The sequence below is a fragment of the Lepidochelys olivacea genome (genome assembly GCF_965140295.1).
Source record: "Lepidochelys olivacea isolate rLepOli2 genome assembly, chromosome: 9".
NCBI lineage: Eukaryota > Metazoa > Chordata > Testudines > Cheloniidae > Lepidochelys > Lepidochelys olivacea.
Window position 1 is genome coordinate 48,035,538 of NC_140419.1, and position 24,731 is coordinate 48,060,268.

General features: G+C 41.8%; 1 protein-coding gene across 4 annotated transcripts in view; it reads right to left on the reverse strand.

The window, feature by feature from the left end:
- The window catches only part of GIGYF2 (GRB10 interacting GYF protein 2), a 148,684-nt gene that overhangs the window by 47,236 nt on the left and 76,717 nt on the right, over nt 1-24,731 (reverse strand). For all 4 annotated transcript variants that reach the window (XM_084638197.1, XM_084638196.1, XM_084638198.1 and 1 more), the window contains 7 exons: nt 14,959-15,138; nt 5,883-6,100; nt 5,626-5,788; nt 5,338-5,538; nt 4,831-5,021; nt 3,686-3,845; nt 290-456 (listed from right to left, as the gene is read on the reverse strand). In XM_084638197.1, coding sequence (XP_084494323.1) covers nt 290-456; nt 3,686-3,845; nt 4,831-5,021; nt 5,338-5,538; nt 5,626-5,788; nt 5,883-6,100; nt 14,959-15,138 — 1,280 coding nt within the window. The remainder of the gene's footprint in view (nt 1-289; nt 457-3,685; nt 3,846-4,830; nt 5,022-5,337; nt 5,539-5,625; nt 5,789-5,882; nt 6,101-14,958; nt 15,139-24,731) is intronic.

The window sequence follows — 24,731 nt, forward strand, 5'->3', positions numbered from 1 at the left end:
CTGATCATGCAAAAAATCGTGCAGTATCAGCGCTTTTATCAGACATCAGGACTAAGGACTAAGCCCTAATGCCTCGATATAACAAAACACAAGTATATGCTTAAAATTAAGTGAAAGCAGTAATCCCTCCCCTCTCCTCCAAGAGCTGCTGTTTTCCAGAGGGTTCCAAACTTGATGCTGAGAGCACATGAACTTCCAAGATCAAGGATTTATGACAGTACTCAAAGAATAACATTTCTCATTTAAAAAAAAATCATTGTTTGACTTGTGATGATTGTCAAGTGCTTACCAGATGTGGAGGTGGTGCTGGACCTGGAGTGAAAGGAACCCTGCCCCACATTTTCATGATGTCTCCAAGTGGCTGGAAACTCTCATCGCATGCTCTCTTTACTAACAGGGACATAGTGAAATACCCAGCCTGAAACCACTCTGCCATCTCCTGGTTACTGAAGGGACCTGCAATATCACCAACCAATACACGAAGACACAAAAGTCAAGTCCAGTGTGTAGGGAACCAAGAGCATGGAACTCTTAAAATAGATACAATATCTAAATGTCAGTGGCTCACACCTTCAAAGTTCATCTTGCTCTACTGTTCTGAATGACTTATGGGACTGCACATTTATTCCAGATCCTAGATCTGTTCCTTCAAACAACAGTTAATTCAGCACTTCTGACAATAAAGGTACTGTGTAGGATTTATATGGTGCAATTTGTACAGCATTTTTCTGTATAATTTACACACTTTGGGATATTATTTTAGTAGCAGCAAGGTGGAGGAAAGGGAAAATTGCTTACCTTGTAATTCTGCTTCTCTGAAGATATTTTGTAAGATTCTTGCTCCTGGGTTTTAGCTTTCTAGCAGAAGACTGTCAGAATTCCCTCAGATCTGAAGACTATTTTATTTTTGAAAGTAATGATGTAAAGAGGCAGGACCACACGCACTGGAAGCTGCACTTTCCCCCCCTACTCAGTATAAATGTGATCCACTGAATATTTCAGTCACTTCTTTCAAACACAATGGAGACAAACTCTCACAAAGCCATTCAAGATAGCCAACATAAGATCAAAAATATGCAGAGAAATACACCTGAAAAATGGTAACCTCCAATGTGAAGAAAGAACAGAGGGTTAGTAAGAATCCTGCAAGAGGATGTCTTCAGAGAAGCAGAATTACAGACTAAGTAATTTTCCCCTCTGTGTAGGATTCTCTCTCCTGTAGAGTAAGAGCCATGAGGGATATCTCAAAAGAAAAACACAGGAAAAGCTGGACAGTGTTCTTTTTTAGAGGCCAAATCCAAACAACAATGAACTATACTCAATGGTCCAGCTCTTCACCAGATTCCAATATCCAGTATGGCACAGCCTCCCACAGGAGCTTTTTCCAACTTCAGTCAAGGACGAACTCCCAATCATTCAGAGGGCAACAAGTACTCGTGGCAGTGAGTAGCAAGCAACGTTCAAGCAGGGGCCTGAATTGCACTCTGCTCCACTATCATGGACCTTATTGGTCTAAACACCTTTAGAAACAGGGGAACTCTTCCTATTTTGAGCTCAGACCCAGGAATGAGACCCCTGTGCAGTTGGCATTTTTAGAGAATATATTCACTCTTTGCTTAGAGTGCAAGCTCTTTGGGTCAGGGACTGGTATTTTGTTGTATGTACAGTGTCAAGCACAAACTAAGACAGATTGTTGCCTCTAGGCTCTACTATATTAGCAAATGTAAAGGAAAAAATATTAATAAGCTCATCTGGGAAATTCCTTTACTATACTCTTTATGTCCAGAAACTTCACAGAGGTGTTTCCTATCACCCCTAGAAGCTTGAAGGTAAGCAATACCTCTGAGTCTGGGCCAGGCACAGACCACTCTTGGAAAATCTACCTGAAGTAGATAGTTCGCAAAATTGCTGACAATAAATTAGGTTAGCTACTTACTTAGGCATTTGACCAAACTTCAGAGAATAAACTAATTATTCTATAGCTTTTCCAGTGTAATCTTGACAGGGTGGAATTGCTAGATATATACAGATTCTCAGGTAAGAATGTGCTTCTCCCTCTCTAGACCTTTGCATACTAATAGCCTGTACAATAGGATGTTCATAACAGTGACTGGGATCCCTGGAATGGAGAATTAACTAAACAACTCTGTACATATTGCAAGCCTCTGAGACATGATCAGTTATTGATATGCCTTTGGTATAACTATTGACAAAGGCTGCAGTGGCACAGAATGAGACAAAGTAAGAAAGGGAGCAGAAATCTTTAACGGCCTTGTTGATACGGGCCCACTAGAGAGTTTGCCCACACAATACTAGCATGTCCTGGAGCTGCATTAAGAAGCTTATTATTGACCAGAAAGTAGCTGACTTTTGAATCAAGTCAGCAATTTTCAGTTGCATGTCATTGGAAATTAAGACATGATCTTTGGCTGTGTCCAGAGTTACTTTCAGGTGTTGTGCCTTCAGTATTAGAAACAGGTGGTTCTTCTCCACATTGACCAGAAACTAGGGATGCAAAATGTTAACCGGTAAGCATCAGTCTTATTGGTAATGTATTCGGTTAATGTTTAAACTCTGCTGTCTGCCCACACCCAGAGTCCTGGCAGCTGGGACAACCATGTAAAACATGGGTGTGCTGCAGCACCCCCCCACCCCACCCCATACCACTAGTTCCTCGCTTATGCTGTGAACTCCTTAATGGTTAAATGTTTAACGGGTAAAATTATATAGTTTAATATAAATTATACAGTTTAATAGTTTAAACTTTTACTTTTTTTTAAAACTGCTATTTACATCCCTACCAGAAACCCATGCTATTGCACGAAGATTAAGGTGGTTTAGTGCCCTGTATGAACTGTTTTCCTCAAGAGGTCTCCAACACATAGGTATCCTACAATAGTCAAATGCCTGTTTCCAACTCCCATGGGAGTGCCCCCAGCCTCAGTCTTATTTTGGTAAAGACTCTGGGACTTGAAGCATCGCATGAGATAGCAGAAATGCAGATAAATGGGATGTTTCTCCCAATTGGGTTATGTGCTGGTGTGTTAAATTTACAATCTACCGGTATCAGTAAGTACCTTACAGAGACTGCTTCTACTATGAACTTATTTTTTCACCTCAAATAGGTTGATCAATTTAGATCAAGTGCAGCTCTCACATCCCCATTTATCTTTTGGAAAATGAAGTACTTACACAATATTTCTAGCTTAATGGCATTGTTTCTATATCTTCAATATATAGATGATGGGAGATATCTTAACTCACTTTCAGGAGCTTGGCTGGGGACACGGATGTCAGGAAACCTCTCTTTTGTGTGTCACAGCAAGTCTATTGAGTATTTTCCAATATTGACAGCAAGGGTCTATAGATTTTCGGTCCCATGGTATCAGGAGATCTGATTAGCTACTGACATGTAAGAAGACAATTTAAGATTTGTTCTAACTTAAACTTATAGAAGAGTCTAATGAGCCAAAAGGCAGTCTACAGGACATGGGATGTATTGGGTAAAGGGATACCTCTTCTAAATCTCTCACTAGAACTGTGAAATCCCTGCACCAATGGCTCTTCTCCCTACACAGTAGCACAGCGTTCTTTTGGTACATTTTGGGGGTTGAATAAATTTGTTGTCAGCTTCTCTTAACAGTTCTGTGAAGCAAAAGAGGAAGTGAAAAGGGCACAGACCTACCCTGAATTTCTCCTTGCGGATCCTTGTAGTACCACTTCTGCATGGCTTCATGGAGTAATGGCATGGAGGAACCCTTTGCTCTGTGCTCTTGAAGTTTTGCTGCTAGTCTCTCATCATCCAATGCACTGTCCTGCAGATATGCCACCATTTTCTCTGCCTGCTGCAGTAGAGAGCAAGACACATGTTAGAAAATACTGTATTACAATTAGCGCGCACACATGATGGCATAAGATGTAACTAACGAAACAGCCTGGTGTCGATCACAAACGTCAGGACTAGAAAGCTCAAAAACCATATTTGGTGGGCTACAAGGGGGTTAACAGACTGGAGAACTGCACCTTTAATAACGTACTCCACACCTCTACAACAACTCTGTGCAAGTCTCTCCAATGGCTTTAGAAACACTGAAGTCCCACAATAACCCTTTGAGTTAGATATTGTGCCCAATTTTACATATGGATAAGCTGATGCAAAGAGATATTAAAGGGATTTGCCCAACAGGTCTCATACAACCAACAACAGAGTCAGGAACAGAACACAGAAATAGATATGCTACCATGGGAGAAGCCTCACCTACTACTAATTACTATGATCCCTTTTATTCAGCTGTTCTAGAATGCAGTTTACACATGACAAGGAAAACATGCATATCTGAAACTTTCTTATATGATTTCTAAAATGCTCCATCACATGATCTGGGCATACAGAAAGTCTACTTGTTACTTGAAGGCTATGATACTTTGGTTAATTCATGATATATTACTGAACAGAATCTCTAGTAAGAGATTATACTGGTGAGAGAGGGTTACTGATTGCCAGATTTATGACTTGACTTCTGACATTTACTAAAGAAATAAATTGTTACCTGAACTCCACTGGAAGCAGACAGTGCCAGAGGGAACCTCAAATATTGAGAAATTGAACTACATGCTTTGATTTTTTTCTCAACATAATGACTATAGCACAGAAGTAGCCTGAGTATGAAATGACTTGAAAAACTATTGCCCACAAAGGACTTTACAAGTTACATTGCTCTATTTTTTTTTTAATAGTTCCATCAGAAACGGTTCATTCGTTCAGTGTTCTTCTGTTTTCTGATATTCTGTAAACAGAGGAGGAATTTTAAAAAATTAGAGAAATTCTACCTGCTCTAAGTGTTTGAGACCCTCTTCATCATCTGGATCAGCAGAAATGTTGCCCATGCCTGGAGCAGCTGAGACTGATGTTTGAACTGGCTTTAGAGCAGGATTCGTATTGGAAAGAGGAGGAGAAAGATGAACAGGAGAAACTGTAGCTGGAGAGATCTGTGGCAAAGGTTGAACAGCAGAAGTCAGATCTAGAGAAAGAATCAAAAGTGGGCCATGAAATTCCTCTGACACATACAACATACATACAGATCATAGGAAAATGGTTCTTACAAAGTTAAACGTTTGAGAAAGATAACACACAGTAACCTGTAAGCACTAGAATAAAGATCTCCCAGCCAATTTAATAAAAATTGGAAGCACTTTCCACAAACCTTATGAGAGCAGCTGATTAACTCTGCAAATTTTCTGCCCCAAATACCCACCTTTGTCATCTCTCTGAAGATATAAACTAACCAGTACTCCCTCCCAGGGATACCAAACATCATATGTATCTCAGTCTATTACCTTCTCCTCTACTGGGCACTTTGGATGGTGGAGTGTTTGCCGTTTGATTCTCTTTATCTTCCATTTTTTCTGTTCGTTCTGGGATACACTCTTCCTTCCTCTCAAATACACTGGCCTGTAGTGGTTCTTGTGGCTGGAGTTTTGGTGGAGTACCTGACCGGGTAGATGGTGAAGATGCTCTGACTGCTTCTTCTGCTGCCTCTGTAACATTTGAAAGTTTAGGTTTAATTTAGGAGGTTGAAATCTAAGAATGCGGTGTATTATGGATACCCAAGAAATCATTCTTACCTGCTGTTATTGTATCTTTTTTATCCCCCTCCCTCTTGGTTGTCTTTTCAAGCTCTTTGGCTTCTTCACCATGACCCCCTTCAGAGTCAGAATGTTCCTCAACTTCTTCCACAGGTCGAAAATCCATTTCCTGTTCCTCGGGGATTGGCTCCTTCTGAACCTTCTATAAATACAATAAACACAAATAACTTTACAGACGACTTGCCACAACAGGAAATCTATTCACATCATATACAGAATACAAGGAAGGTTCTCACCTTTAACGAGAGAAAAGCCCCAGATGAGTCAAATGTTCCCATTTCTTCTTCTGCATCTTCCAAGCACCATTCAGGGAGACTGTCCCTGTCATCTTCCATACTGCTACTACCACACCGCACTCGGCGGTAACCCCGCTCATCATCCCGGTCTCGGAAATCAAATTCAAACCTTCGCCGTCGCTCCATAGGTTCGCGCCAGCCTGCAGAACGAGGACCGTCTAAAGGAGGGGGAAAGTAACTTTACAAGACAGTCTCACAGGACAAAAAAACTTATTTGGAAGGGTGATGGGGTAGGGAAAAAAAAGAAGAGGACAAATAGTGACAAAAATTCAGAATGCCACTATAGGGTACAATCTAGCCGGGCATTTTAAAGAAAAATAGCTGGAGTTCTTAGACTATTTCCTTCTATAAAGCCCCACATCTGAAGTCACTGTTAAAAAAACAGCCTAAAAAGGAGTTACATGTCATGAAACGTAGCCAAAGCACCAAAATGAGACCTACAAAATTAGGCACGATTTGATTCAGTAGGATAACCAAACTAGCCCATCAGTGACTGATATATATATTTTTTTAAAACACAAAACAAAACTTTCAACAACACAGTAACAGTTACTTCTTGGAATGAAGAATGCTTCCTTTGCTTTCTATGCTTCTCCCCACCATTGAGGTATCAATTTTAAAAACTGCCCAATTAAGTGCTAATACTATTAAGCAAAATTTATTTTTCTTTATTTTCCATTTACAAATCCAGGAAATTTAATGTAAACAATAGTCAGTGAAAATTAAGGTGGAGCTGTTAAAATTACATTTTAACAAGGAAATACAAAAGGATAAGGCTCCAATATTGGCTCAGCCATATTGTATATATATTTTTTTTCCTATTTTTTGTTAGATATATAGCTTAATATGCTCTGTTTATATCTTGAAAACATATATTAGATGGATTGTGCAATATAGCAAATTAATATTCTGACACAACCGTTACAGTATTCTGATGCAAAAGTCTGTTCTATTTCATTTCTGTATTCTGATTTAAAGTAAAACAGTTTTTAAAGAACTTAGAGCCTGTTCCCCCAGAAGCTTTCATTCTGGATTAAAATCTCTAGAAATGCTTAAGCAAAGATGTAGATGCAATAAGAATGGATTAATGGGGTAAATATATTTCAGAGAACTCCAGTAACAGATATTTTTCTCTTTGATAAATACATCTCTTCGGCAGATCCTTTCTGATGGAGAGTAGCAAGTCCTAACACTCTTGATGAGGCCTAAAACATACAGGTAACTGGAAAGGAACCGTAAAAATATTTTTCTAAATGGTAAACTAAGAAAAAGTAGAGACTATAAGAAGCGGCATGTTTTGTGTTGAATTCTTATATTATTTGTAAACATTTTTACAGAATTTAAAGCAAAACATTCCAACATCCTGATAAGACTAAGGAAATATTCAAAACTTGAAAGTCCCTCTAAAATGAGGAGGAATGAAAACCTGAGTGAAACAACTAAATGACAAATGTACACTTAACTAAAACTATGTCTTAACCATAAGAAGGAAATTCCATTCAGTGAAGAACCAACAATGCTAGATATGACAGCAAAACAGAAGCACCAGGAAAAAAGAGGTTTCAGAGTAGCAGTATTCGCTACAGTATACAGTATTAGTCTGTATTCGCAAAACGAAAGTAGTACTTGTGGCACCATGGAGACTAACAAATTTATTTGAGCATAAGCTTTCGTGAGCTACAGCTCACTTCATCGGATTCATGCAGTAGAAAATACTACTCAAAACTGTTCTTCAAGATGTGTTATATATGCCGATTACTCTGTAGGTGTGTGCGTGCAAATCTTGTGTATCAGTGCAGGAGAGTTTTCTCTCTAGCAGTACCTGTAGACTCCAACCTAAGCATCTACACTGCAATTTTTAGCCCTGCAGCCCAAGCCCAAGTCAACTGACCCAGGCTTTGAGACTTGGCACTGCGGGGTTTTTATTGCAGTATAGACGTACCCTGTGTGGCCAGCATGTAGAGGCTTACAGACTTTTAAGACTGCTCTAGAATCCTATTGCATATAAAGCCTCATCCATCTTGGATGAAAATAAGGCACAGCCCTTGAAAAGGAGTCAATCAATCCTGAGCTGTACTTCTGCAGGAATCCAAAACTAAAACCACAAGTAACAGCACATAGTTATTGCTGTCACGGTGTTAGAATCATAGAATATTAGGATTGGAAGAGACCTCAGGAGGTCATCTAGTCCAATCCCCTGCTCAAAGCAGGACCAACACCAACTAAATCGTCCCAGCCAAGACTTTGTCAAGCCAGTCTTTAAAAACCTCTAAGGATAGAGATTCCACCACCTCCCAAAGTAACCCATTCTAATGCTTCACTACCCTCCTAGTGAAACAGTGTTTCCTAATATCCAACCTAGACCTCCCCCACTGCAACCTGAGACAGTTGCTTCTTGTTCAGTCATCTGCCACCTCGGAGAACAGCCTAGCTCCGTCCTCTTTGGAACCCCCCTTCAGGTAACTGAAGGCTGCTATCAAATCCCCCCTTCACTCTTCTCTTCTGCAGACTAAATAACCCGTTACCTCAGCCTCTCCTCATACGTCATGTGCCCCAGCCCCCAATCATTTTTGTTGCCCTCCGCTGGACTCTTTCCAATTTGTCCACATCCCTTCTGTACAGAGGGGACCAAAACTGGACACAATACTCCCGGTGTGGCCTCACCAGTGCCTAATAGAGGGGAATGATCACTTCCCTTGATCTGCTGGCAATGCTCCTACTAATATAACCCAATATGCCGTTGGTCGTCTTGGCAACGAGGGCACACTGCTGACTCATATCCAGCTTCTCGTCCACTGTAATCCTCAGGTCCTTTTCTGCACAACTGCTGCTTAGCCAGTCGATCCCCAGCCTGTAGCGGTGCATGGGATTCTTCCTTCCTAAGTGCAGGACTCTGCACTTGTCCTTGTTGGAACCTTATGAGATTTCTTTTGGCCCATTCCTCCAATATGTCTAGGTCACTCTGGACCCTATCCCTACCCTCCAGCGTATCTATCTCACCCCCCAGCTTAGTGTCATCTGTGAACTTGCTGAGGGTGCAATTAATCCCATCATCCAGATCATTGATAAAGATATTGAACAAAACCGGCCCCAGGACCGTAGCTCTAGCTGTTGAATCTACTGCACCGCAGGAAGCCTGCAGAGGTGATTGAAAGGCCTGATGGCCTTCTGCGACAAGAGACTGGAACTGGTTCCCTAGAGGTTTCTGGCAATTTACTCGCAAACTGACATTGCCTCCCCATTAGAATGGTCATACTGTGCCAATACAGCCTGGTGATTGACAATGTCCAGCTGTAATCTCACCATTGAATACATCTCTCCCCCAACAAAGTCTAGTTTCTGGGCACCCCCTTCTTTGGGGGTAGAACTTTGGCCCAGTCTTGACAGTCTCTCTTTTTTACTGCTGTTACTACTAGTGAACCTACCACAGGTTATGAATCAACCTGCTCAAACCCTTGGGATAGAACTTGATATTTGCATTCAGTAAGTTTAGCTATTGGTGGAATTGATAAAAGGGTTTGCCCACGGTCTTGATGGGCTACAAAATGACCTCACTGACAGAAGGAGCTACCTTTCCTGCCTTAGCTGGGTGCAGAACGTCAATGAGCTTGTGAGAATTCTACCAAGAGAAGCCGTCATTCTTCTGAGACGCTCTTTGTAGACTTTGAAGCCATCAAGTACAGAGGAAGACACCGCCAGTACCTAAACCTCATCTGGTGATAGGGATGATGTATTCAAAGGAGACAAGGAAGAAATCTTCTGAAGTTGGTCTTCCACTGCCAAGGTTGCTCATTGCTCTGAAGCTGATCGAGCTAGTTCTGCTAATCCGTGTAAGCAGGTTGATCAGTATCAACAAAAGACCTCTTGCAACTGTACAGAGAAGCCTCTCTTCTAGGTGATCTGCTTCTATAAGGGAGCAGAGATGTTCAACTTGATGCCAGGGGCATCCCCCAAGGCATCAAATATAGACAATGAGGAAACGGATATGGTGCTGGAACCCAGCTGTCTCTCCATCATGGTTTCCAATCTCTGGCTCTACTCTTCTCATAGAGCTGTCAGAGTGCAAGAATGGGATCTGGAGGAAGCCCATGATCGTCTGAAGTATGACACTTAGAGCTCTCTTCGGATTCTGTTCAACAATAAGAATAGTTGGAAAGCCATGGCAGTGCATTACTAGGAGGAGTCCTTAGAGACTGGGACTGGAAATCTAGAGATAGACACAGAGGCTGACTATCAAGACAGAGTATGGTCCCAGCTTCAGTATCTCCAGGAGAGGGAGAGAGAACTGCGCACTGATCCAATTGTGGCAAGGGTGACATGAAAGTCTGATGATAAAGAACTTTATTTCAAATATTCTGGGCGCCACATTTCAGGAAAGATGTGGACAAATTGGAGAAAGTCCAGAGAAGAGCAAAAAGAATTACTAAAGGCCTAGAAAACATGACCTATGAGGGAAGATTGAAAAAATTGGGTTCGTTTAGTCTAGAAAAGAGAAGACAGAGGGCACATGATAACAGTTTTTGAGTACATAAAAGGTTGTTACAAGGAGGAGGGAGAAAAACTGTTGTTCTTAACCTCTGAGGATAGGGCAAGAAGCAAGGGGCATAGGACAATGAGGATAGGACAATGCAGCAAGGGAGGTTTAGGTTGGACATCAGGAAAAAGTTACTAACTGTCAGGGTGGTTAAGCACTGGAATCAATTGCCTCGGGAGGTTATGCAATCTCCATCACTGGAGATTTTTAAGAGCGTGTTAGACAAACACCTGTCAGGGATAGCCTAGATAATACTTAGTCCTGCCATGAGTGCAGGAGACTGGACTAGATGACCTCTCGAGGTCCCTTCCAGTCCTATGATTCTGGATTCATGGGACTTAAAAACTTCAGAATCAATGAAGCAGATTCCAGCAAGGATCTTAAAAGATAAGTCTGTGGGTATAAAAAGACTGCTTTAACAGCAGTAACTTTGGCCTGTCTTCTTGATCCCAATATGCCTGCCTGAAGTCTCAAAAGCTGAGCAGACCTTAGGCAACTGCCTCTCACTGGGTTAACCACCAATAAAAAAGTATTTCAAGTAGTACAAAAAATAAACTCATAAGATTAGGAAACAAGATTTGGATTTTAAATACCCACTATTTATTAACAAAAGGAACAAAAAGAAATTGGGACAGCTGCAGGCTGCTTATCCTGTGCAAGAGCAAGCCATACATAAATTCATGTGCAGTGTGACCTGACACTTTTCTAAACCCATAAAAGGTTGTCAGGTACATACATGCTAGTATGTGGGTATACGCAGAGACCATTCTGAAAGGAAAAGGCTGAGCTAAATAAATGGAAGCAGGCAAGTTGTTGGAAGGGTTTCATTGATTATTTTTAGTAGCACATATGGTTGGTAATGTCTAAAGACTCTGAAATGGGCAAGTGGAACCAGGTTACACCATTGTTGATTTAAACAGATTGCTCAGTGCAAAAACAGGAAGGTATTAAAACTGTTTTCAGGGGCCTGTGACCTACTACTGATTAAGAGAAAAATTCAAACAAAACCATAGCCATCCGAGCTGAAACATCAGTGTGGTATACCTGTTAATTCATCCACTTCTATGTCAGGAGTCTGGCAATTTCATCTCAAATGCTAGAGGATCTTTCAAAGTATGAAGCATTCTAAGAATCACAGATTTTATACCTATCTAGTATTTATAACTAGATTAACCTATAATTATTTGGCCAGCAATCTACAATACAGATCAAAATTCAAACAGGCAATAAGATTTCTTGTAAGTGAACGACAGGGAACTTCCAGAAGGTTTCTATGGAGTTTGTGTACTACGGAACTAATTGACATACACAAACTTCTGAACTTCTAACTTCATAAGGTCCGTATCTTCTTCTTTATAAGAGTAACCAATTGATACGAGATTAAAGTACACCTATATTGCAAGCCTATCCTGGGTAACACCTCACATCCGATTGTCCTGAGGTGCTGTTTTAGCAGTTGTAATTAAAACTGAACTGTGCAACAAAGCAACAGTATGTCTGAGGAAAGAACAGGATGAATCAATCTCCATGACAAACAAACTCTTTCTCCTCCACCCACGTAACAGAAAACATCTGATAATACATTAGTCTAACCTCAGGCTTATTACTAACTACTAAAAACAAACAGATAGTTTGAAGGGAAGAGGTAATGGAGGGGAGAGAAGAGTGTGTAGTAATTGCAAGAATGGCTCCTTACCCTACAGTAACCGTCATTTTTTGAGATGTTGTAAACAATGTGGATGCCACTGGAGTGCGTGTGTGTTTCATGTGCACAAGACTGGATTTTTTTAAAAATAGCAGCATACACTGGGGTCACACAGTTCATGTGCCTCCTCAAGCTCTTGTGTGAGGGCATTAAAGGGCGAAGCAGTCGCGATCCTCCCAGTTGAAAGCCCATGATAGCTAAAGAAACCCAACAGGAGAGATGGAGGGTGGGCTGTGGGATCCAGTGCCGACAACTGGATACATCTAGTATGTGTAATTTTTCTCCCAGTGCCAAATATAGTTTTGGGAAGTCAATACATAAGTTGGATTGATTTAGGAGAAATTCTGGAACTCCTTAACGGACATATCTCGGAGGAGGTCTCAGCACTACCTTGTCCCTGTGGAATGTTGTACAGGGAGGGTCACCCACAAGCATGTGATGCTCACTCACTGTTTTGACCAAATTGATAGCCACTAGGAAGACTCTTTGCAGAGTGTGGTGCGTGCAGGGAGCAAAAATACACTGAGGTCCCAGACAGGAGTGGGTTCTTTGGATATGTATGAAGTAGCTCCTTCAGCAACTTCACTACAATGAGGTGAGAGAAGACCCCCCATGTGACTTAACAGGCAGCTGACAAGCTGAAATTGCTGCGAGGTGGACTTTGTTAGAACTGAGCGAGAGACCTGCCTCCTTGAGATGTGTTAGGTACTCAATGATCTTAAGTATAAAGGCCTGGGCTGGGTATAGATCATTTTGGACTGCCCATATCAAGAACCTTTTTGACTTGAAAGAATTTGTCCTTCTGATAGATGTTTTCTTGTTTTGAAATAGGACTTTTTGAAACTACAGGGAGCAGTCTGCCCTTGGTACTTAGACAGTGAACAGCCACAAAGTCAGGTGCAGTGATTTCAGGTCTCGATGGAGTATATGGCTGTGATTCTGTGGCCTGTGAGCTGGATGAACAACTACAGTAGCTTTGTGAGCCAGATCTGCCTTTGTACAGAACCACCAGAATGACTGCGGCTTTGTCTCTTGATTTTGGAAGTCACCCTGGGAATCAAGGGAATCAGTGGGAAGGCCTACAGCAAGCCCCTGTTCTACTGCAGAAGGAAGGTATTGAGTAGTGATTCTGAATTCAGGCCTCCCCAAAGCAAAAGTTCTGGCATTTTGGGTTGTCTGCAGTGACAAAAAAAAGTCTATTGGCAATAGGGCCAGTATGGTACGGTGGCATGCTGAATGGGTCATGTCCTGGTCAACCAGTTGCCATTCATGCCTGTGTAAGGTCAGTGCCCTGTGGTGAGGTTTTCCTGGGCCAGATCTGAAGTAACTTGTGAATGGTAGCAGGGAGGCCTCTCTGTTCAAAGCCAGAGAAAACGCACAGACTGGAGATGCTAACAAGGAACGGCATTCCTCAAATGGCAGTACTGAGGGATGAGGTCTCCGCTCTGATTTCAGTGTCCAGTGCTATGTTCTTGCTGATGTTGTCTCTGAAGGGGATCCCTCAGATTTCATGTGGGGGTATCTTGGTTCTGAATTTTGTGTCAGTGCCAATGCTTTTGCAAACACCGATGTCGGCAATGTCTGTCCTTTCGGCAGTGCTCTTTGGTGAAGGACTTGTTCTTATCCTTAGAGAAGTGGTGTTTCTTCTTGCCTCTCTATTTTTGAAGCCATGTCTGGTCTCAGCTTAACCTTCTCTTTCAGTTTTACCCATAAATTCGGGTGCTGGCATCAGCTTTGGCGCCAAGTTATTGCCGGAGTCAGTTGCATCGATGGGACTGGTGTCATAAGGAGGTTCTCTTTCCTACATTTTTCTCCCTACCTTGAGTGTAACGTCTGCTTCAATGGGCACTGAGGATGACCCCTCCTGCGTACCTTAGAGTTGGAAGTCTCCTTCGCATCCGAGGTAACACACATTGATTGCTCCAGCAAGTGACATTTGAGACATACTTCCCTTGACTTATAAGTCCTCAACATGAATGACTTACACATCACATACTTATGTATGCAACTCTTCCCGCAAACAGGAAAGGCATTGATTATGCCCATCAATGAACGGATCAGTCCCTCACAGGTTAGAGAGAGCTTAAATCCTGAAGGCTTGGAGTCTGCTGCGGTGGTTGTAGCAAAGCACCTTGCTCTGCTGTACAGTGGAATATACAGAAAGTCTCGCTTTTTCTTTCTCCCCACCCTGCTCTTTATTTTCCTAGGACATTAAAATCAATAGAAAAATAAGGAAGTGAAGAAGGAATCATCACAAAACACAACTAATGTGGAATTAAGTTTGAAGCTCAAGGAAGCTTAGCAGGTCTAATACATGCCCAGTTCCATCTCGTTGCCTCAGGCAGGGTCAAGGCTGATCCAACCTTTATGACCTCACATGGGAGCAAAAGGAGGCATAGGCTGTATGCTCAACCCCAGACAATGCTATTCAAAAGATTCTGATCTCGCGTGTATGAGGTGCACATAGACCTACAGTAGGATCCACAATGACACATACTCAAAGAATAAATCTGGTTTCCTTCTTAAATGAAGCTCAGTGGCTGGAGGAGACAAGCACGCGTGTGTATTTTTTTTTAAATACACACTTTGGAGCTTGTCATCATGTGGCTGTATGTTTAGAAGTTCATAGCACAAACTTAAATTTTGTTTAGTGAACAAAATAGCATGAACCTCTCTTCCTACTTTTTCCATAAGCCTTTTGCCTTCCAGTCCCTGTTCACTCACTGCCCTTTTCCTTCAACTACTTTGCTCCACTCCCTTCTCAGATCTCCTCTCACCTGGACTATGAGGACGCCACCTCTCACAATCCCTCCGTGACCCAGCCAGTCGCCAGCCTCCATCATCATCTTCCCCATTTTGCTCCTCCCTGAAGATGCGCCAGTTCTCGCTCTCAGAGCGAATAAACTCGTGTTTCCTCCCTGTTGTTGTTGTCCCACCTTCCTCAAAATTTGGTCTCACTGCAAAGAAAACAAGCATATAAATGAATATGCAGTCCAATCTGAGGACACTAGAAACACATATGGCTTGTAACTTATATCTGGAGCCATCACAGGAAACAAACATCTAGTCCCAAGAATCTCCAGCAGCATTTGAGAAGTGAAGCTTGGATAGATCAATGGGAGCAATGCATTTAGAGGCCAAGAGGAATGGCAATTCATGGGGAAAGTAAGGAGCGGTGAAGAAACAAATGAGGGAAAGGGATGAGGAAGAAACTGGGAGGGAGGCAAGGATGAGACGCAGAGGTTAAGCGAGGGATATGGAAAATAAGGGCAAAAATGAAAATACAGCGAAAAGTGTGTGGAGGGAGAGGAGAGATTGTATTAACAATGAAAAGACATTACATGCTAGAGAAAAAACTGGAATGAAGATAAGAAAAGCAAGAGAAGGAAAGCACTGTAAACTTATTTTTAATAAAATAGAAATTAAAATAATTGTTAGTTGCACAATATGTATATAAAATCTTTTTAGGGGGGGCCCTATAAAACCAACTTTTATCAGAATCATTTATCTATAACCTTTTTGGCGCAAACATACGGTGTTGGTGAATTTAAGAGAGTCATTGTAGAATTATGGACTGAACAAAAAATACTGCTGTAACTGCATTACCCTATCTGGCTCTTGGATGAACCGGATTTGAAAATGAGACTGACAGCTGTGGGTGAGGCAATGAGGAAAGGAGTAACTGTATTCAAGTTTAAGAAACTGGCAAAGAAGGTGTAAAATGTTGGTAGATCTGGGACCAATTATCCTTAATCTGCACTCGGTAAACATTTAAAATGCACAGGAAAATAAGAACACAGATACTTAGTGAATACCAATATTTCCAAAAATATAGTTGGTGTAAAGTTTTACACAAAGGTATCCACATGAGCATTTGGTGCAGGATTACCCCAATATGTATGTAGTAGTTCAAACAGACAGACAGACACCCAGCTTTCAGGTACAGCGCTGGGCCATTTTAATTCAATACTGAGTATCTATGTGCTTCTACTAATTTACAGTCTGGAGCACAACACTCCTCCAACCAGTTTTAGGATGTCTAATCTAAGCACTGTTCTGCCTCATGTATTTCTTGTATTCTGTTTTGTCCTGTTATAACTTCAGAATCCTTATGAGCCATATCGATGTGACACACTACTTTCCTATTATTGTTAGCACATGCTAGCCTGGATGTGTTTTGATATCTATAAAAAGGTATCAGTTTTAGTGGTGTGGAAAGGTAGGTTGATTTTTCCAAGTATATCCAAGGTCCTTGTATGAAATAATCATGTCAAATATTTTAGGAGAGAGAATATTTGGTGAAGTTTGTATTTCATTTTGTTATTTTTCCTTACCCTAATGAACCTAGAAACGTGACCCCAACTGATGTTTCTGAAGAAAGAAAAGGCCTTTAGGTCACCTCCTACAAGATATCCTAAGATGATACTCTAAGAACAAAATCACTCAGAAATATGTATAGGTGTTTACAGATTCCTCAGCCTGGCTAACAAGATCATGAATACCTGGATGCAATGATAGGGCACAGGGCAGGATTCTGTACCGATAGTCATGATTTTCATAGCTAAACCATCTTGCCGTCACCACCTGTGTGTGGGTCTGTGTCTATGGACTCCTGGTGATCACTTCACCTATCCCCGTTGCCACTCGCCCAATGGCACAGGACTTTTATGGGTAGGGGTGGGGAAAAAAGTTCTTCCTGTAAAAAAGCCTGCGCATGAGTAATTTAATGTGGGGGAGCTGATGCACACCAGCATTCACAAAAATCTTAGAGGAAGAGGCACATGTGTCCAGTTGCAAGGAGGTCCAAGACCACCGGGGTTTTCTCCTCCACTGCAGCCTTCATCCACCTTCACAGCTGTTGAGAGGTGATACTCTTTCATCTACCTGGTCTACCATTGAGGTCTTATACTGGGTTGTGCTGCATTTTGTGTAGTACCTCGCCTTCAACCTTACCACCATGGGTGACCCTACCAGGAGAACAGGACTCCAGATGGCATTGCTCTTAGGATCTTATGCAAGCTTCTCCATCATGTCAAGGTGGCAGCTCAGACATGTGCTCCTGGACTGGGATAAGGGGGAATTTTCAGCAGCAGCTTTCAAGACTGAGCAGGCCTTTTTAGGAACCCCTCTGCTCACCCCATACGGGGAATGGGCTAGAAAAGGTGCCCCAAATATAGGCTATCCCATCATACCTGACTGGATAACCATGTCCAGAGGGATCACTCCCATTGCAGTTGAAAAACAAAAATGTTTCTTGCAACTTGGAATGTCCATACCCGACTAGACTAATCAAAAAGTGAAAGACCCAAATGCAGAACAGCAATTGCTGCCCAAGAATTCTCATGGTACAACGTCGACATCGCTGCTCTCAGCGAAACACGATGTACAGATGAAGGCCGCTTGAGGGAAGAGGGAAGCGGTTACCCTTTCTTCTGGAAATGAAAACCAGCAAGCGACAGGCAAATACATGGTGGTGGCTTTGCAATCAAAAACCTTCTAGTCAACCACCTGACTGAGCTCCCTGTCGGCATCAACAAGCGCCTTATGACCCTCCGCATCCAACTGGTCAATCAATCATTTGTCACAATCATCAATGCATATTGCACCAACTCTTGACACTGAAGAACAGAAGGAATCAGTCTACACTGACCTTGATAAAATTGTGTCATCCATTCCAAAAACAAGTGAGATAATCCTCTTAGGGGACTTTAATGCAAGAGTTGGTAGAGATTCTAAAGTATGGAGTAGCACCACTGGGAAGGAAGGAGTGGGCAAGACCAATGCCAATGGCATCCTTCTACTTAGCAAATGTGCAGAGCACAACTATATGATCAAACACAATCTTCAGACAAAGCAACAAGTACAAAACAACTGGACAACAGTGGCACCTCTTAGACTATGTCATTGTAAGAACACAGGATCTAAGAGATGTCCAAATCACCAGTGTCATGAGAGGAGTCGATGATTGCTGGACTGACCACCACCTGGTAAGGTCAGTCATGTCCATCAAGATTGCACTGAAACATAGAAAGCAATCCAAATCACACAGGCAGCAATACAGCATCCAAACACTTCAATCCTCAGTGCACCAAGAGAACTTCCAAACACTCCTCAGTGAAAAACTGTCCATATACACACCCAGAAATGACAACACAAGTGTCGAAGATGACCGGGAAGCCCTAAAACAGACCATCCATGAGGTTTGCAAGGAATCCATTCACCTTGCTACCTGCTGCCATCAGGACTGGTTTGACGACAACACCACAGACTACAGCCCTTTCTCAGAAGAGAAAAGCTTTTCTGCAACTGGCAAAACCAACCACTATCCAGTCAGAAGCAGAGCTCCTTCCATCAGCTCATAGCTGAAGTTCAAAGGAGGATCCAAAAAATCAAAAACAAATGGTGGGAGGACAAAGCAAAAGAAATCCAAACATTCGCTGACAGACATGATATGTGGAACTTTTTTTTGAGAGACAAAGACCCTGTACAGACCAAACTCATGTGGCCTCACACCTCTGAGATCCGAAGATGATAGTACCCTTCTTAAGGATAACGAAGCTATCAAAGAGCGCAGGAAGGAACACTACCAAAAGCTTCTAAATCAAGAATCAAATGTGACTGACGACACCATCAACTCCATCCTCAGCATCCAAACAGGGAAACTCTCGCCAACCCACCAACACCTGAGGAGGTCTGCAAAGCAATTAAACAAATGAAGAACAAAGCACCAGGTCCTGATAGTATACCAGCTGAAGTAGGAGGAGAAACACTGTCTAACAAGCTTCACTTGCTGCTCTTCAAAATGTGGTGCACCGAAAAAATTCATGCCGACTTACATAATGCTAACATTATCGTCATTTTTAAAAAGGGTGACAGGGATGACTGTGGCAACTACCAACGCATTGCCCTCCTGTCCAGCACTGGGAAGATTCTTGCTAGAATCTTACTCAGTCGCCTGCTCCCTCTTGCAGAGGAAATACTTCGAGTCCCAGTACGGCTTCAGACAACTATAAGGCACAACCAACATGATTTTCGCAGGTAGGCAGATCCAGGAAAAACGTCACCACCACCACCACCAGGATTTGTATATGGCCTTTATCCATCTGATCAAAGCCTTCTACTGTGTCAACCGTTAGGCTTTGTCGAAAATCATGTCAAAGTTTAGCTGCCCAAGCAAATTTATCACTATTATAAGACTCCTCCCCCATGACCAGATGGCTGCCTCTATCCTGTGCAGTGGATCTCCTCTGAGCCCTTTGTCATCCGAACTGACATAAAACACCGCTGTGTACTGGCACCCTCCCTTTTCTCCATTTTCTTAGCAGCTATGAAAACACTAACCCAAGACACTCTACTACAGGGCATTGGCATCCAATATCGGATTGACAGCAACCTCTTCAACCTAGTCTCCATGCCAGAACTAAAGTAATATCGGCAACAGTAACGAAACTCCAATACACAGATGATTGTGCTGTAGTTGCACATTCAAAGGAGTATCTTCAAAAGCTCTTAATTGCTTCTCTGAAGCTTACAGAAGCCTAGGGCTAACTCTTAATACAGTATCAGCAAAACAAAAGTTCTCCACCAGACAGTCCCCAGTAATCAGACCCAGCAACGAAAATCTAGATCAGCAAAGAAGAACTGGAAAATGCAGAATACTTTGCCTATCTTGGCAGCCATCTCTCACAGAGGGCAGACAGACATCGAGATTCGGCACAGAATTTGCTGTGCCAAGCTTGTCTTTGGCAGACTGTCTCGCCAGGTGTTCAACAATCACATCATCAGAACACATGCTAGCCTTTAGTTTATAAAGCAGTGGTAATCTCAATTCTCCTCTACAGCTGTGAGATTTGGGTGACCTACAGAAAACATCTGAAAAACCTGGAATGCCAGCACCAGCACTTTCTTTGGAAGATCCTCAACATAAAGTGTAAGGATCATCGCAGTAACAGTGTCCTCACAGAGGCCAACATCTTCAGTGTTGAGGCCCTGATTATCCAGCTGATAGGCACTGTGAGTGCATGTCTGATGTACGCTTACCAAAACAACTGCTGTATGCCCAACTCACCAAAAGAGAAAGGAAACGAGGAGGCCAAAAGAAATGTTTTAAAGACACGCTCAAGATAAACATCAAGAGATGGGGCATTGACACTGCACACTGGGAGACAGCAGCCCAGGATAGGGTTAACTGGTGAAGACTTGTCAGAGGGAACGTCCACTTTTGAGGAAAATAGCCTTGCCCTGGTCACAGGAAAAAAAGCCAGAAAAGGAAAGACAATGGTCATGCAGCAATCGCAGCCCAACCCGGTCTTCCAACACCACCTGCAATATCTGCAACGGACCTGTGGCTCAAGAATCTGACTTTTCAGTCACCAAAGGACCCACGAAAAATAAAACCTGTGAAAGAGATCATCCTTGACCATGATAGGTAAACCACAAGGAATTACTGATAACAGGGCCTAGTTGGCAAGTGCAGAGCTTATACAATTTTTATGGCTTATCAACAGACTTCCTAGTTAGTGTGTCTTTTGACACAAAAAATTCTTCTCTAGTTACTTTCTGAAACCATTCTTTTAAAAATATAAGATGACAGCGGAGGAAGGAGCAAAATTTTGGTAAGGCTTTAACTCACAAAGAATTAATCTTTGACTCTTAACTGGCATGCCAACTCTGCAATCAGTGAGAGAGGAACATCTTCAGTTTGTGGTTTCAGTGAAGAGTTAAAGCCCTTCTTAGGTTATCCAAGTCCCCTCTACAAGGGATATTATATTTAGTCCACAAGGGCAGGTTCACATAAAACCTTATGACAGAGATTCAGGGTATTTTGTTTTTTAAGGGGATTTAATGACATTTTCTAGTTCACCTGCTTACAACAGTTCCATAAAAAGAGGCTGCCTCATATTCAGTAAGATTAAATTAGCTGGTTAAAACAATTTCATGGTGAGATCATGACATTCCTCCCAAACACAGCAAAGTTTACTATAATAATTCAGAAAGGATGCAGTTTCTTCCATATGATGGTTACTGTATTCAGCATTGGAGTCTAATGTTTTGAGGACTGCTCTTAATTGCACCATTTCAAATTGGTACTAATGGGCTATATGCTCTATTATATTCATAACAGATTTTGAAAATATTTGCATATGTGCATCCATATTTATCATTCTACTGGTTCCAGCCACTCTCTTGATTAAAGCTGTCGTCAAGGAAATGACAGTTTTCCTGCCCATTGCTTTAAGAAAAGTAATGGTTCTGTTTTCAAATACTGACACAGCACTACTCTTGTTAAGTTCTCCATTATTAATTTACGAGAAATCCAATTTCTATTTCTAACATTGCTCGAAATGCACAACACCTAAGAGTTGACAAGGCATGATCTGGTGCATGTTTTAGGCCTGCTTGCAAGGACAGGATGACACTAGAATGACCTTGGAGAAAGGAGGTGATGATTTTACAGTCTTGAATTTCTAGTGCAGTACCTGTGTTTTAGGGATGAGGAAAGTGTGTTCAGGAATAAATGTTATGTATAGTGGAGAAAAGCATAATCTTTAGAATTCTGCTATTGGTATCTTTCCAAGCATCTATAAAAGCAGATCTAGATGGTGACATTATGTGACTGCTTTGGTGCCACGCTCCTCAATTAAACAGTAAAGGGAACACACCACGATCTTGCTTAAGTCTCCATGTACCAGGACAACACAAACAAGCCAGTCAATAGGCAGTGACAGACTACAAGGACTAAGGACTCTGATAACTACTAAGGATTTGGCAAAAAATGACCTTAAACCCTATCTAGCTCTACTAAGAGACACTGCTCCATTTTGAAAGTCCAATCAACCAAAGATCAGAAAAAAGCCTCAGAAAAGTGACAACAGTGAAGTTACTAAAATGTGGAGTAACGTGGATCCGACACAAAAATGTACATACAATTTATATAAAGTTCAAATTTTCCACAGTACTAGTAAACTGAATTTACATACAGTTCCCAGAACCCCATCTTACTGGGTTGAAATTACTTAGTATAGCAGTCAGGTTTTGACCATGGCTTTTCTAAGATGAAAAGAATAAAATGTAATCTATGGTCTTGCCTTGCACTAATTGACTGGACTTCCTGAGGAGAAGGAGCAGTAAAAGGGCACCTGTGTTCATGTCTGACACAAAGCCAGCAATGGTGTTTATGGAAAACTTCAGAGAGAGCAAATAGGCATCCAGCCAATAAAGTCTACAGCTGTGCAATTTGGAATAGCGAAGTGACTAACCTCAAAGAACAAGATTGGAATTCTGGAATCCAGCAGTTTGATAACTTGTTTATGTAGAGGATTTTCTATTAGAACAGCAAATAACTTCAACTCCTTTTCACAGTGTCATGAGTTTTCCACAAGATGTATAGTCTATATTCTTTTCAAAGTGGAACAGGATTATTAACAGAAATATTATTGGTAGTGGTGAACTGGGGGGATGGGAGTGGGTGGTGACGATATCTATTCAGTACGATGTTTCTCTCTCCCTTTCCCAGCTCTTTCGTTTCCTCACCAAGGGAAGTTAATAAATACTATGATAATACTTTGCACTTGTTATAGCTTTCAGAGGACCTCAAAAAACTTTACAGAGATCAGTAATTTGTAGGCATGTTTTATAGCTAGAGAAAACTGGACAGCACTGGACAGTCTAGTGGCGTAACACTACTAGACTACAAACATATAAACATCATAATTAAGGCTGCGAGTCTGTCATGGAGGTCACGGATTCCATGACTTTCTGAGACCTCCGTGACTTCTGTAGTGGCTGGATCCAGGGCTGCCTAAGCAGTTCAAGCAGCCGCTGCTGAGGCAGTCTCAGGCCACCACTTGCCACCACCCGACCCCCTCTCCTCAGCACCTGCAGCAGTCCCAGCACACGCGCCGCTGGCCACCCCCTCTTCCCCAGCACCATGACCATGCACCCCCAAAAGCACCCAAGATTTAGTCAGGGGTATATAGTACACGTCATAGACAGGTCATGGGCCATGAATTTTTGTTTACTGCACATGGCCTGTCCATGACTTTTACCAAAAATACCCATGATTAAAAAGTAGCCTAAATAATAATGTAATTCGTCTAATGTCATACAGTAAATCAGTGACCGAATCAGACACAAAATTCAGTTCTCCAGATTCCAATTCTAAACACTAAGTAATACTGCCTCTCCAGATTCCCAGTCTTAGCTCCTCCTCTTCCCACCTCCTGTCTCCTTCTAAGCCCTACCAGTCAAGCATCCTCAGGTGCAGTTTCTAACTAATTTTCCTGGCAAGATTCCTGGATTTCATTCAAAGTCGTCTGTTTTTCACTAAATTCATGAACATTTGCTGGCACTGAAGTTAATGTATCAGAATATAAAAATAAGAAAGAGGAATGCAGCAGGTCTAATTCCTACGTATGTCCCAGTAAAACTGTTCATCTTAAGCATGGGCTAGTATCCCAAACCACTCAAGGAGGGTCTGTTCAGAAACATGTGACCAGAACCATAAGCTTTCTACATTACAAAATATGTCGTCTTATAAAAAAAATAATAAAATAAACCCACCCCCCCACAAAAACCCAGTTTGTCACAGTGGAAGTGCAATCCTGCTACAATATGTAAGGAAAGTGAAGGACAAATCACAGTCCTACACACTGGCATGAGTGGAGGGTGCCCCCTTGTGCTAAATTACTTTCCCTTGTCCTGGAGGTCATAACATGTCTATCAGAGTTTATGGTGCTGTGCCTGAACATGTATTAAAATGTTCTGCACTAATGAAACAAAGAATTAATGTTCTGTATTTTTTGTTTTTTAAAAAAGGAAAAACCATGAGGGGGAGATTTCATTTCCTAAGTAGGAAAGTCTACATTAATAATTTTCCCAGCAGGCCTTCAGTAGTTTTACTGAAAACAATCACAGCCTTTGTTTCTCAGATCCTCTTATGCCTGACGCTCGCTCAAAGTCCTCACATCAGCAGCTAACAAAGAAAAAAAATGTAAAACACTGAACTTCATCACAAAGATATCCTCACAGCTCATTTTAGTGGTGCTGGAAGCTGGACACCACAGGCATATTTTCAGCTAAAATTGTTTTAATTAGCCAGCTGTTCTACTCAACACTAAATTTGAGGGACACCAGAATGTAAGTGCATGAGTGGTGCATTTTATTGTCCAGAATCAGTTTCACCACATTTTCAAACCACAGAAACTTCCTCTAATCTACATAGTTTCATCACAGTTTAAAGAAAATCCCATGAGTAATTCAATACTTTTACAAAGGAGCAGTATGGAGATGGAACAGGAAGGGCAGGATCTACATCTTCTGACTAGCATTAGACTACAAATCATCTACAGTCTCCAGTGACTGTGACTAGGCTGCACCAATATCCACTGTTAGGTGGAGCCCACACCGTTTGCTAACAAGACTCAGGTGTAAGAGACCCAATGAAAGTAAGGAAGCACAGGAAGAGTACAAATACAAGGATTCCCATCTCCACCCAAATATATTCTGCTTGACTTTAGTTAGGAAAAAATGATAGAGAACATTTCCTATT